The 13,147-nt window shown below is 34.2% G+C and overlaps 2 protein-coding genes across 5 annotated transcripts in view; both read right to left on the bottom strand.

Annotated features, from left to right (window-relative positions):
• Positions 1-1,808: 1,808 nt before the first annotated feature.
• Positions 1,809-2,880, bottom strand: LOC114262816 (uncharacterized protein At1g76070). Its single transcript, XM_028203233.2, has one exon. The coding sequence runs from the start codon at positions 2,835-2,837 to the stop codon at positions 2,088-2,090; it is 750 nt and encodes a 249-aa protein (XP_028059034.2). The 5' UTR covers positions 2,838-2,880; the 3' UTR covers positions 1,809-2,087.
• Positions 2,881-7,887: 5,007 nt separating this feature from the next.
• Positions 7,888-13,147, bottom strand: part of LOC114262815 (DNA-directed RNA polymerase II subunit RPB1) — a 9,366-nt gene continuing 4,106 nt past the window's right edge. For 2 of the 4 annotated variants that reach the window (XM_028203230.2, XM_082922305.1), the window contains exons 9-14: positions 13,135-13,147; positions 12,782-13,040; positions 9,618-12,700; positions 9,274-9,345; positions 8,374-8,427; positions 7,888-8,284 (exon numbers count right to left, since the gene is read on the bottom strand). The exon at positions 13,135-13,147 is cut by the window's right edge and continues 274 nt beyond it. In XM_028203230.2, coding sequence (XP_028059031.2) covers positions 8,182-8,284; positions 8,374-8,427; positions 9,274-9,345; positions 9,618-12,700; positions 12,782-13,040; positions 13,135-13,147 — 3,584 coding nt within the window. In that variant the 3' untranslated portion in view covers positions 7,888-8,181. The remainder of the gene's footprint in view (positions 8,285-8,373; positions 8,428-9,273; positions 9,346-9,617; positions 12,701-12,781; positions 13,041-13,134) is intronic. The other 2 variants (XM_028203232.2, XM_082922306.1) reach the window with 1 other exon arrangement.

The following is a 13,147-nucleotide window of genomic DNA, read 5'->3' as shown; positions in this document are numbered from 1 at the left end:
TATGATTTCCTCAACAGATCATGATTTCCTAAGGCACCGTTTGGGAAGTGAGTTTATGGGTTTTTTGGGCTATTTTAGCCACAAAAGACAAAATAGCCTATTTTAGCCACAACAAACAAAACATCACATCTAAGAGCATCTTCAATGCACTAGGCATATAATACTTATTAGTTAAAATGCCTAGTGTGATTCACTTTTTTCAATTCCAATGCACTAGGCATATGATTAGGCATTTTGGCTCAACTCATATTCACTAGCTACATGTAGCTAGCCTTCAACGCTAGACAAAACATATTCAATCATTAGAATCATTTCCCTCCATCTTTGTTGTTGATGTGGCATTCTATAAAATTAATAGTATTTGGATAAATAGCTAAAATAAAGAGCATGGTTGGAGTAAAAACATAAAACAGTTGATAGGCAAAATAAAATATATACTTTATAGTAATATTTAGATAGGTAAAATGCCTACTACCGTTGGAGAACCCATAATCATTACACTCTTCTCTCACAAAAAAAATCAAAAAAGCCAAAAAGCCAAAAAACCCTTCCCAAACTAAGTTTTTTAGCCCAGGCTAAAATAGCCAAAAAAGCCAAAAAGCCAACCCACTTCCCAAACGGAGGCTAAATATCATCCATATCTCATGTTCATAGTAACAACTTTGCAGATTTGATGCTTAACTTGGTCTTGACTTTTTGATCTCCATAACTAACTTTCAAATAGATGCAATGGCTAATTTTTTAGCCCTCCATTTAACATGTCATCATGTCACGTCATGCAACGTCCTTAATACATCTGTCATACCACGTCTGTCATACCACGTCAGCATGCATGTCGACAGAAATAATAATAATAATAATAATAACAACAACAAATGTGGCTAATATTTTTCTTTAAAAATAGTCTATAGTTTCAATCGACAGATCATAATTGAACTTGACTATATTAATAGGTCACAATCAACAAAAAAAAAAAAAAAAAATAAGTAAAATGTATTGCCAACAAATAGTGATGTCCCTATTAAGTGTGAACTCATATAAAGAGAGCAAAGTGCAGGTAAAATTTTATTAATTCTCATTCCCATGGAATTCTACCATTTTTATGAGATTTGAGGAGATTTTTTTTTTTTTTTGTTGTTGTTGATGTATTATACTAATCTCTCTGGAAATTTATGACAATTGTAAAAATATTTTTCAAGATTTTTTTATTGATTCATAAGCATTGTGTCCATTCCGTACAAATTTAATTAAACATGATAACACATACTGTTTTAAAGACGGTAATAACCCAACCATTTAAATATTTTTATTTGTGGTTGTTTGGCATGTACTATTTTAACACATTATCCTATTTAGGTCACAATTATGTTATTTAAGTCAGATCACCTCTCTACCATATCACTTCAAACTCAATTTATATTTTTTATTTTTTTGTAAAAAATCAAAAAGTACACTAATTTAACATTTTCCAAACAACCCCTTAGTATGAAACTTATACAAACGCAGGGTATAATGTAGGTAATGGGATTACATTAAATTTTATTAATTTTTATTCCATGAAATTCGACTATTTTCATAAGATTTCAAGGGAATTTTTTCCCCCTTTCTTTCAAATCTTATCAAATTAAATCCCATTTAAATTCTATTCACTCCAAACAGATCAAATTTTGTTTTTATATGTCAATTCCGTCAAATTCCCTCGAATCCTACCATTCCTAACATTGTTAGATTTCATCTAAAAAAAACCCCAAAACATAATAAAAAGGAATAAACTAAACAAGAAAATAATGCATATTAGCATTTAGATATGCAAGAAGGATGTCTATCTTTCATCTCATAAACTCATTTACAATGATAGTTTCAAATCTAAAGTTGTATTTAGATTTTAAATTATGAAAAAAAATTATGGATGAAAAAGAAAACAGATTATCCTTTTCCTCTACAATTTCTTTTATAAATTCAAAATCTAAACATAACATAAAAATAAAAATAAAAAAGAAATTACAGTTTTTAGATTCAAAGTAACCTTAATCAAGAAAAACCAAAACACTAAATTGACCTTAAAAACTGGTTCAAGAAAACCTTAATCAACATGATCTGACCAGGGTATTAACTTGAAGAGGCCTAGGTTGAGCCATGGTTCTTCTCTTCCATAGATTTATTTCTTTTCTTTTCTCCAAACCTACTCCATCTCCATTTCCACCTCCGAGTATCGGTGCAGAGAAAGGAATTATGATCTCTCTTTCTTCACCTTCACTCTCTTCATCTGAATAATAACCCCGGGTGTCATCATCTCCATCCACCGGCATAATCTGAGCCGTCCAATCGAATTTCGTATTCGAATCACGACCGCTCGCGAACCTCCTCATCTGACTCAAACTCGGCGCTCTATCAGGCAACTTAGGCCTATCAGCAACTGAAGAATCAGACTTTCTACCGGGTAAAACATTCGGAAACGTCGATGACTTTGTAGACATAACGGGTTTAAATTCTTTAGGCATCGGCACGTTTTTCTCTTTCTTCTTCTTCGTCTTGTTCTTGTTCTCGTTCTTGTTTTTGTTTTTGTGTTTGATTTGGCCCATGCACGAGACTTTCGGTGAAGTGGGTTCTTGTTCTTGGGGTTCTTCGAAGCGTGAGTTGTTGGTTTTCCGGCGAGCTTCTTCGGGAATTATGGATATGATTGGGCCGGAGAAGCCTTTTCCGATGTGGGTTTTGAGCCTGTCTGAACATCTCTTGTCTTTTGTTGGACTAAAAGGAGGGCTTTGGAACTTTACAGCTGAAGCTGCTTTTGGTAGAAACTTCAAGAACTTGTTCTTTGACTTTGTTGGTTTCTCCATTGTTGTTCTCTCAATGATCTTTCTTTGTATTACACTCTCTCTCTATATATATATAGATAGATAGATAGATATCAAGAAAGAGAGAGGTGTTTGGTCAAACTCTCAAACGTTGATTGCTCCGCCGACTTCAATGTGGCATGGGTTGATGCATGATTTCGTCGAAGCTAAGATTGAATTCAAGTTCAAAACAAGGGGCTAAAATGAACAGCTGGCTAATTAGGACCAATATTTTAACAAATTGTGACATGTTTTGTCACTTATTTTTATTATGTAGTAAGTATTACTACACGTATAAAAGTGGTTCATTGGTTGATTCCTATAAATTAAGTTGACACTGATTACCCTCGCAATTATCGTGTTTGGCTTGTTAGAAAAAGTAGGAATGATCGACCATAATAGTATGACGTATGTTGTGCTGATTAGTTGATTTTGTCAGTGACATAATGCGACACAATCAATTTATCTTATATATTATTTTATTCTATAATTTTGATTAATTCAATTTTTATAAAGATGGAAAATGGGTAGATTTGGATTAGTCTGGATGGGTTAAAATCAATTATGCATTTTTTTAAAATAACCAAATTCAAGCTCGCCTATTTAATAAATAGATTTAATTAAGTTGAATTAAATACGGATTGAATAAATTGACCTGAGCAATTTGTTAGTTTATTGAATTTTTTTGGGTAAATTACAAATACACCTCCTGAGATTTCATTAAAATACGAATCGTCTCCTGTAGTTCTGGAAATTACATTCTATCTCTTGAGATTTCTAATTTCATAACAAATCGCCTCTTTTATTAATAAATCATTAAGTCAATTAATAATTTTTAATGATGTTAGAATATATGTTTCAATTAATAATTTAGGTAATTTTATTATTATATAGGAGAACAATTATGAATTTCATTTTTTTAGCTAATTCTGTTAAATAAAATTTTTTAATAAGAGGGTATTTGTAATTTTACAAACCACAATTGGTGATCTGTACTTTTAGCAAATCTCAGGGGCTGTCTTTGTAATTTACCCAATTTTTTTTAATAGGTTGGGGTGATAGTGGTGTTGTTGGTGGAGTGGTAATGGTGGGGGAGGAGTGAAGTAGTGGTGATAATTGTTGTAGTGGTGATGATGGTAATAGATTGGTGATAGTGCAGTAGTGGTCATGGTGGTAGAAGTCAAGCAAGGCATGGCAGAGACAATAGTAGTGGTGGTTATGGTAGAAGAGGTGATGGTAAAAGAGTAACGACAATGACTATAGAAACAAATGCATAATAAAAATGGCGATGGTGGCAACAAAGTGGGGTTGGGGTCAAGGTGGACGCATGACAACAACGACAATGGTCGTAGTTTGTTATCGTGAAAAAGATTATTTTTATTTTATTAGATTTAAATGAATATTCATATACAACTCATTCAAATTATTTAAAAAATGCATTTGAATTTATTTATTATAACTTAGACAAATTCAAACGTTTTTTGAGTAAGTGTTAATGGGCGAATCAAGGTTTCAATTGAATACGTCTAATTGATAAATGGGTGTAAATTGTCGACACCACCTAGGTCAAAACAAAAACATCCAAGTATGGTAAAAGACATAATTTGTAATGATCTCCTTTGATTTTGACGCATTAACTTTGCTAATTCAAAACCAAAATTCAAACATTGGCCTCTCTAATCTAATCTAGATTTTACTATTGTGATTCAAATTTTTGTATCCTATTTAGTTTTTTTTTTTTTTTTTTTTTTTTTAAGATGGTGGTGTCCTAGTTAGTTGTACAATGAAATCCTTAGATGATTATTAATCAATTATACAGATTTATTTATTTTTTTACAAAAATAATGTGATTGAGTCACCGTTATTTATTTCAAAACAAATACCCATCTAATTTAATTACTCTTAATTTCAACGGCATCATTAGGCATTGCTAATGTTATTAATGTTTGGATACCTTTGCTTTATGCTAAAAAACAAAAAAATAAATAATGTTTGGATGCCTTTGTTTGTCTATATGTTGCATGGCTTCTCCCAAATTTGTCTGGCCTCCGTTCTAAAATAAAAATATGTTTGGTTTTAATTTTAGAATCAGTTTTTTAAATTTTAAAAATAAATAAAAATTAATATAGCAAAACTAAATACAAAAAAAAAAAATTATTTTATTCCTCCAAAAAGTAAAATCATATAAAATTGTGAGCTCTCTTAATTTTTTTTTCCCCACTAATTTAGAATAATCTTGTTATTAGATTATTTTAGTGAAAAAATTCTGTATAAAATTCAGTACGAAGAATATTTAAATGACAACATTTGTTTGTGGACTTGGATTTAAGAAAGGTCAAACGCGTATTGCACACCATTGTGGGCATTTATGAAATACATAAAAATCTTATTTTGAAAAGTTAGTTGGAATTTATTTTTTAATTTTTTTTTAAATATTCAAAAAAATAAAGAAGTAATATAATTTAAATAAAATTAAAAGTCAAAAATTAACTTTTAACCTCAAGGACAGGTTGGTGAAACAATCAACTATGGTTAAAAAAGTTTTTCAAAAAATTTGATAATAAAAAGTCAGAATTTAAAAAGCATTATTTTTAACAATTAATTTAAAAAAAAAATTTTATTATTTTGCACCATTAACTGTAAGGGTAAATTACATTTTACACTCTTATATTTCACACCAAATGTCACTTTAATCCTTACACATAAAATCGTGACAGTCAACCCCCTACATTTTTGGTCAAATATCATTTTTATCTCTATACATAAAATCGTGACAGCCAACCCCTTTACTTCTAATCAAGTGTCAAATTGCCCATTCTATTACTCTATTGTTTAAGTTTTTAATAGAAATGAGGGTAAGAGGAAAAAATCATTTATTATTTTCCACCAATATACACTTTCTCTTACGCGATAAGCATGTGAGAGTGCTATAATATATATATGTGTATGCGTGTTCATATGTTAAAAATTAGGACGAAGAAGTTAAGAAATAAAACTTTTGAAATAAATAAATAAATAAAAAGACAATAAAGAAATCGAAGACTGTTAATGTGGAAAACATAGCTTCATTATTTTAATTTTTTTCATCTCTTTAATCCTTCACAATTTGTATTTTATTTTAACTTAATACAATCAAAATTTGATGTAAATTTTAGGGTGAAATGTGTATAGATAGAAAATTTGTGTGATTTTCTTCTTTTACCTTCATTTTGTAGTCATATGCTTATCACATAACTGACTTTTGTTAAATACTTATACGATGGAGCAACAGAAAGGAGACATTGACACTTGACTAAAAGTATAAGGAGTTGATTGTCACAATTTAATAAATGTAAGAAATTAATTGTCACGATTTCACGTGTAAGGACCAAAGTGATATTTGACAAAAAAAATGTAAAAAGTTGACTGTCACAATTTTATGTACAGAGACCAAAGTGAGATTTAATACAAAGTGTAAGATGCAAAGTGTAATTTACCCTAACTATAATAAAAGTTATACAAATCATATTGACATAAATTTTTGAAATAAAAATATATAAATAATTTCAATAAACAACATCAAACAGGGCTTTGTCTTTTTACACATTTAGGCTGTTTAATTCTTTTTGGTTTTTAGACAAACCAACCCAACCCAACTAAACTAAACTACTGTTTGCTTTATTGGAATGAATATGACTGATAAAAGCATTTTTTGAAATTATAAATAGACATTCATTTCATTTTTATTATTTTATATGTAATTTTATTTTTTATCATAAAAAAGATGGGATTTGACGTGTCAGTCAAAAAATATTTACAGAAAAAAAATATTAATAATTAAAATTATAAAAAAAATTATTAATTTATAATTTTTTTTTAAACTATCATCATTGTCAGATAATTCTCCCAAAAACGACATATGGCTCATACCAACCAAAACGTGTCCATTAGTGGCAGAGGTGCACCTTCCATCCTCTTCGGCCCCACAAAACACTAGAAATTTATGATGCCAACCAACTGCCAAGATGCTCTCTCATTCTTCAAAACACATTTATTGCATACAAATTTCTTAGGTACAGTTGATGAGCAAGGATCCCTCCCTGCATCATTTCTTACTTGTAGGGCTATTGAGCCTACTTTTAAGCTCATTTTTAGGCCTAATTTTAATAATTTGAACCGTTCATATTTTAAGATTTGTTCAGTATATCATACCTGTAAAATATCAAGTTGATCGAATATCAAAAAACATGTATTCTGAAAAATCGAACTAAAAACTTTTTTTTTTTAAAGATTTAACAAACAGTTTTCCGAACACATGCTTTCTGATATCCAATCAACTTGATTTTTTACAAATATGATATACTAAACAAATCTTAAAATATTAACGGTTCAAATGATCAAAATTGAGCCCAAAAGTGGGCCCAATAGCCCTGCAAGTAGGAAATGCAAGGATGAAGTGTAAGGAGAAAATCTTGACTCACAGTTGATAGAATATCTAATTTTTTGATTTTGAATAACTATGTATCAATTAGTGTATCAATTAATGTATCAATTGATAATGTGATATAGTTTAAGATATTTTTTATATTTATAATTTATATAATAAGTGAGGTTAATAGTTAACACACTTGGTGTATGTAACACTACCAAAAAATTTTTATTTTTCCCTAATAGTATTTATTAAAAAGTTTCAAATTATTACCCAATTATTTATGGTAACATATTTTTATAGAGAATATTCAATCACTTTAACAAGCACATCAGGAAACTCAATAAAAAATATAAAAGGAAAAAGAAAAGTAAAGAGTCAAAATCCTCTCTAAAAGTCCCTAAAAATAAATTTTAATATCGATTACAACGACGGTAAAAAAATTAAAAAAAAAATCTGTTGAAGAGCTGATTAAAACGCCATACACCTCACATTCAACGAAATCCTCATAATTTGCTCCCTTTTAACCCTTTTTTTTCTTTTTTTTTTCCCTTTTTTTTGAGCTTTAGAAGATCAATTGGTCCATCGGTTGGACCTCCCACTTGTGAGCTTGAGTTAAATTCGTTCCTAAACACACTTCAATTATTTATATAACAAAATATATATATTAAAAAAAAAAGAGGAAGATGACTTATGTCTAGAACCCTTTGTAGCTGGCGCAAATTACTGTCATATGCTTTACACTAGAACAAAAATACATTAGTCCATTCACTTAGGTTATCAGCTTGCACAATGTCGATGAGGGGGACAACTAGCAAGAATAAAACTTGTGTCAACGACAATAAGAATCACCACACTGATAGTTTCCAAGATTGCTCCCATGAGTCACTACAAACTCTTACAGAGAGATCCAAGATTGCGAAGATGATTTCAATCTAGCTAGCGCTTACTCCCATTGTCCTTGTTGCTCATCTGGGGAGTGTACTGGCTGGTAGATGATGGTGAATATCCGGGTGCACTCGGTGAATACCCAACACTTGGACTGTGACAAAGCATAAGAAAACAACATGTTTCAAACTACAAGAATTTGAAAATATAAAAACTGATTTTGAATGACCGAGTTTCCCCTACCTGTACTGTGGTGAACTTGGACTATAATCTGGGTTGGCACCAGAGTTGTAAGGGCTGAGAAATTTCAAGCATGAGAAATTTCAACCAAAAACAAAAAATAACAAAAAAATAGCAAAAAAAAAAAAAAAGAAAGAAAAGAAGACAAATGACCACCACAACATACTTTCGATTAATCATCAAGTACAAGTTATTACTCTGGTGCATTATGACATGGCAGATAAACCCATGATATAGAAATCCTACCCATATAAAGAAATAGCCATATTTTCGAATTTCAACTTTGTAAAAATATAACACCACAAGCATGAAGGGCAAACTAAAACATTCTCAGAAAAATATTACAAAGAAACAAAAAAAAAAAACGTATCCTCAACAAATTCTCAATGTTCTTCAAAGGCCAACAGTGAGTGGGAAAAGCAAGTCATTTGCCCACACAGAGAGGCTAAAGAGTGATGAGCAAGGGAAAAAAATGTGGCAAGGGATTACTAAGGCTGTGTTTGAGTCATAGATTTGGGTAGGAATTTGTAAATAGAAAGGAAAAGGTGAGAAATAGAGAAAAAATTTATCTTATATTTCATTCACATTTACCTCACATTTTCATTTTCTTTCTAAATCCCTACCCAAATCCATGATCTCAGACTAAATAGCAAAAGTAAATTCGGTAACAGAACAATGGTATTGGACAAATGTTTTCTCAAATCCATAAAGTTTTAATTCTTAGTGGAAGAGTAAAATACTTTGCTAGGGCATCATGCTCCAGGTAGAATGACAAAAAAAATTATGATGGTAGTTGCAAGTTGTAAAACTGGGGTGCCATTGAATATCCATTAAAAAAAAAAAATTAAAAATATGCATATGCATAAAAATTTCAAAGCCACATGAATCAACAGATAGATTTACCTGCTAGGGCTGTATGTTGGACTCGAGGGGGAGTAGGATGGAGACGTTGGTGAATATGATGGAGACGTTGGGCTGCAAAAAAATAAGTCAGATTAAACAATGAAATAAAAGATTAAGTAAAAGAATCTACTCCAACATCAGACTTAACCCAACACTAAAAATTAAAAAAAAAACCACATCTAAGATCATCAGTCAAGACCATAATTGAACCACACAACTCAGCTGGCATGTGTTTGGAGACTGCACGAAAAGCTTTTGACTCTAAATAAAGCACATCAACTATAGGAGGTATGGCAAAGCAAAACAGGTAATTTAACTTCAGACGTAAAGTGACTGTCACTTACCTGTAATTAGGCGATGATGGACTGTATGGACTGGATGGTGACAGTCTTGGACTGCTAGGAGAATAAGCAAGGGATGGGCTGTATTTTGCCGATGAAGGATTGTAACTTGGAGATGTAGGGCTGTAACTAGGAGATGTTGGACTGTAGCTTGGAGATGTTGGACTGTAACCAGGAGAAGTTGGGCTATAGGCAGGGGAGGTAGGACTATATGATGGAGAAGTTGGACTATAAGAGGGTGAGGTTGGGCTGTAGGATGGTGAAGTTGGGCTGTATGATGGAGAGGTGGGGCTGTAAGATGGCGAGGTTGGGCTGTAAGATGGTGAAGTTGGGCTGTATGCCGGAGAAGTCGGGCTATATGCCGGTGAAGTGGGGCTATAAGCCGGAGAAGTGGGGCTGTAACTGGGAGAAGTTGGACTGTAACTTGGAGAGGTAGGACTGTAGCTGGGTGAGGTTGGACTGTAGCTGGGCGATGTGGGGGAGTAAGATGGACTAGTAGGTGAATACGTGGGGCTTGTTGGACTGTAACCGGGAGAGCTTGGACTATATGTTGGGGAAGTAGGACTGTAACCAGGTGAAGTTGGGCTATATCCAGGGGAAGTTGGGCTATAACCGGGGGACGTCGGGCTATATCCGGGAGATGAAGGACTATATCCTGGAGAAGATGGGCTGTACCCTGGAGATGATGCAGGAGAGAAGCCCATCCCACCAACATAAGGAGAAAATTGAGCATCTGTAATGGGTGACAAACGAAGATTTGGGCTTAGCAAGTAATTAGGAGACATCATCCCATCATGATAAGGGGTTCCCGTAATTGGCGAATGGCCAGGTGTTGTGCCGAAGTCCAAACCCTCCATGTAACTAGGAAGCTGGACATCGATAGCATGCTGCAACATTTTCTCATTTAGAAGAAGGGCACAATCCCCTGTACCAATGGGTGCGAGTTGACCCAACATAATATTTTCAGTAACACCCCGCAGGTAGTCTGTCTCAGCATATACAGCAGCATCGAGAAGAATGTCCACTGTTTCCTCAAATGAGCATCTCATCATCGGCCCAGTGTCATTCCGATTAATACCATGGCGAGTGATGGCCATCAAGTGACCTCGGTATGTCATGGTGTCGCACAATATAGCCAGGTGCCTGTAATTTACATATGATCCATCAAAAGATATGACAACTCGCAATTCATCCAGCAAGGACCTACGAACTGCTTCGATTCCCAGAACTTCAATTACTTCAATCAAGTGATTGCTAGTTGTTCTCCTAGCATCAACATCATCATGGCATATAACAGCCAAAAGATTGACTCCTTCGGTATCAAGCATCCACTCATTCTCAGGCTTGAATCCTTCATTCTCATCGAATTTATTCACTTTACCTGATTTAATGAATACCTTGTTAATATCTGGGATACCTCGAAGGGCCATTTCTGTCAGCATGTTACTTTCAATCTTTTTCAGGAAAACATCATCTTCTGCAGATTCATCCTGCAACTCACCTTTAGGAGCCTCATCATTCATGATACGGATCCGTAGAATCAATTTTTCAGCATTATCATCATTAAATATGCAGGTCAAATCATCATCAAACTCAAGATTGATCTTCTCTGCAATGTCAGCCATACTCAGCTTCTTATCAACCATCATCTCACGATTTAACTCTATACGGAGTAACCACGGAGAAATTTTATCTGGGGAAATTTCTTCATCGGGCATTTCATAATAAGACTTGACAAAATCAACGTCCTCTTCTATGATTGTGCTCATGGGGTCTGGATCATACCACACTTCAGTAGCCTGTGTTACACTGCGTAGAGTAGTGTATTCAAGAGCACACTGGACATTCTTGGCCCTTTCTTTTGTCTTGCTAACTTCAGGCTTCAAGTAGACAGAGAGAGAAGGGGTTTTGATTTTTTTGGCCACATTAATAATTTCTCTCAACCGAGGAACTCCCAGAGTGACATTTTTTGCACTCACACCAGCATAGTGAAAGGTGTTCAGGGTCATCTGCGTGGCAGGCTCACCAATAGACTGCGCAGCAACACACCCAATCATTTCTCCAGGTGCTACAAGTGACTGTAAAAATCGTGATTCTATCTCACCAATAACCCACTCAAATGCTTCACGAGTAAGCCTGTACTCTTTCAACACTCTCTTACTGGAAAATGTGCTACGGAGAAGAATGTTGAAGAATGTGGTGGCATTTTTCTGTGCTTCCATGCTCAGCAAATCATCACCAGGGACAACCTTCAGCCTCTCCTGAAGCTTATCAACAGCTTCCACAATCTCCATTGGATGCATATCAGAGGGTCTTCTCAAGTCAACCTTAAATGTCTTCTGTGCATTCCAAATAAGCCGCTTGAGATTCACAGGCATAGGCCAAGTGTTATCACCAGTTGTAGCAATTTCTGTTCCAAGCTGGAATCGATCTGCTTCAAGCTTCTGGACTTCAGCATCAAACACATTGCGGAACTCCCGGATAGTTTTCAGATCCTCCACATGTTCCGGCAACATGTAGCTCGGGTTCCAGTTCCCATCATCAATCTCATATTTGAAAACATTATCAAACTCGGACTTCTTCATTTTAAGAGAATCCAGCTTCTGCGATTCAATCCAAACAGCATCCATACCATCTTCCCCATATAGAAACTGTATAACATCCCCCAATGAGTTCCTAACTGTACCATCATATTTGACCATAATATCTTCCATAGCTTTCACTAGTCTCCTCTGGATGTATCCAGTCTCAGATGTTTTGACAGCCGTATCAATCAAACCTTCTCTACCACCCATAGCATGGAAAAAGAACTCTTGAGGGGTCAAACCTCGTAGGTAAGAGTTCTCCACAAACCCACGACTTTCAGGTCCATAGTCATCCTTCGTGAAATGGGGAAGAGTACGATCTATGAAGCCATATGGTATACGCTTACCCTCGACATTTTGCTGCCCCACACAAGCAGTCATCTGAGATATATTAATAAAACTTCCTTTTGACCCTGCTGTGACCATTGCCTTCAGATTGTTACTCTCTGCTAAGCTCTTCTGCGCGCTACTTCCGGCATCATCACGAGCCTTGTTGAGCACCTGAACAGGTAAACCATGTATTAAAAAAATCAACCAGGCGTAAGACCTTCAAAAAAAAAAGCATTCACATAATTCCTCCACCTGATTCACTCTGTTCTCAAATGATTCCATCATTGTCCGGCCAGGCTCAGCCTCCAACTGCTTATCTTGGGCAGCCCTGATAAGATCTTTCACCTCACTCTTGGCTTTAGAAATAGTTTCATTAATTTTCTCCATAGTCGCGGCATCTGCAATTGTGTCTCCAATACCAATGCTAAAACCATTCTGCAAAAGCCAATAGTTAACAAGCCACTGGGTATGTCCCAGGAATTTGCGAGCAGCATCAGGACCAACCTCCTCCCTGAATATGCAAACAGAAAAGACTCTAATGCATGCTTTACATAATGAAGAAACAAATATCCTAATTATTTTTCTCCAATTTTTTACAAACATACCAGATAACATGGA

Source organism: Camellia sinensis, chromosome 3 (genome assembly GCF_055761805.1).
Source record: "Camellia sinensis isolate YWXY chromosome 3, ASM5576180v1, whole genome shotgun sequence".
In the NCBI taxonomy this organism is placed as follows: Eukaryota; Viridiplantae; Streptophyta; class Magnoliopsida; order Ericales; family Theaceae; genus Camellia; species Camellia sinensis.
Note: the sequence above shows the minus strand (reverse complement) of the source record. Positions and strands in the feature narration are given on the sequence as shown.

Excerpts from the sequence above, each read along its gene's own strand:
- LOC114262816 (XM_028203233.2), bottom strand. The coding sequence starts at position 2,837 with ATGGAGAAACCAACAAAGTCAAAGAACAAGTTCTTGAAGTTTCTACCA.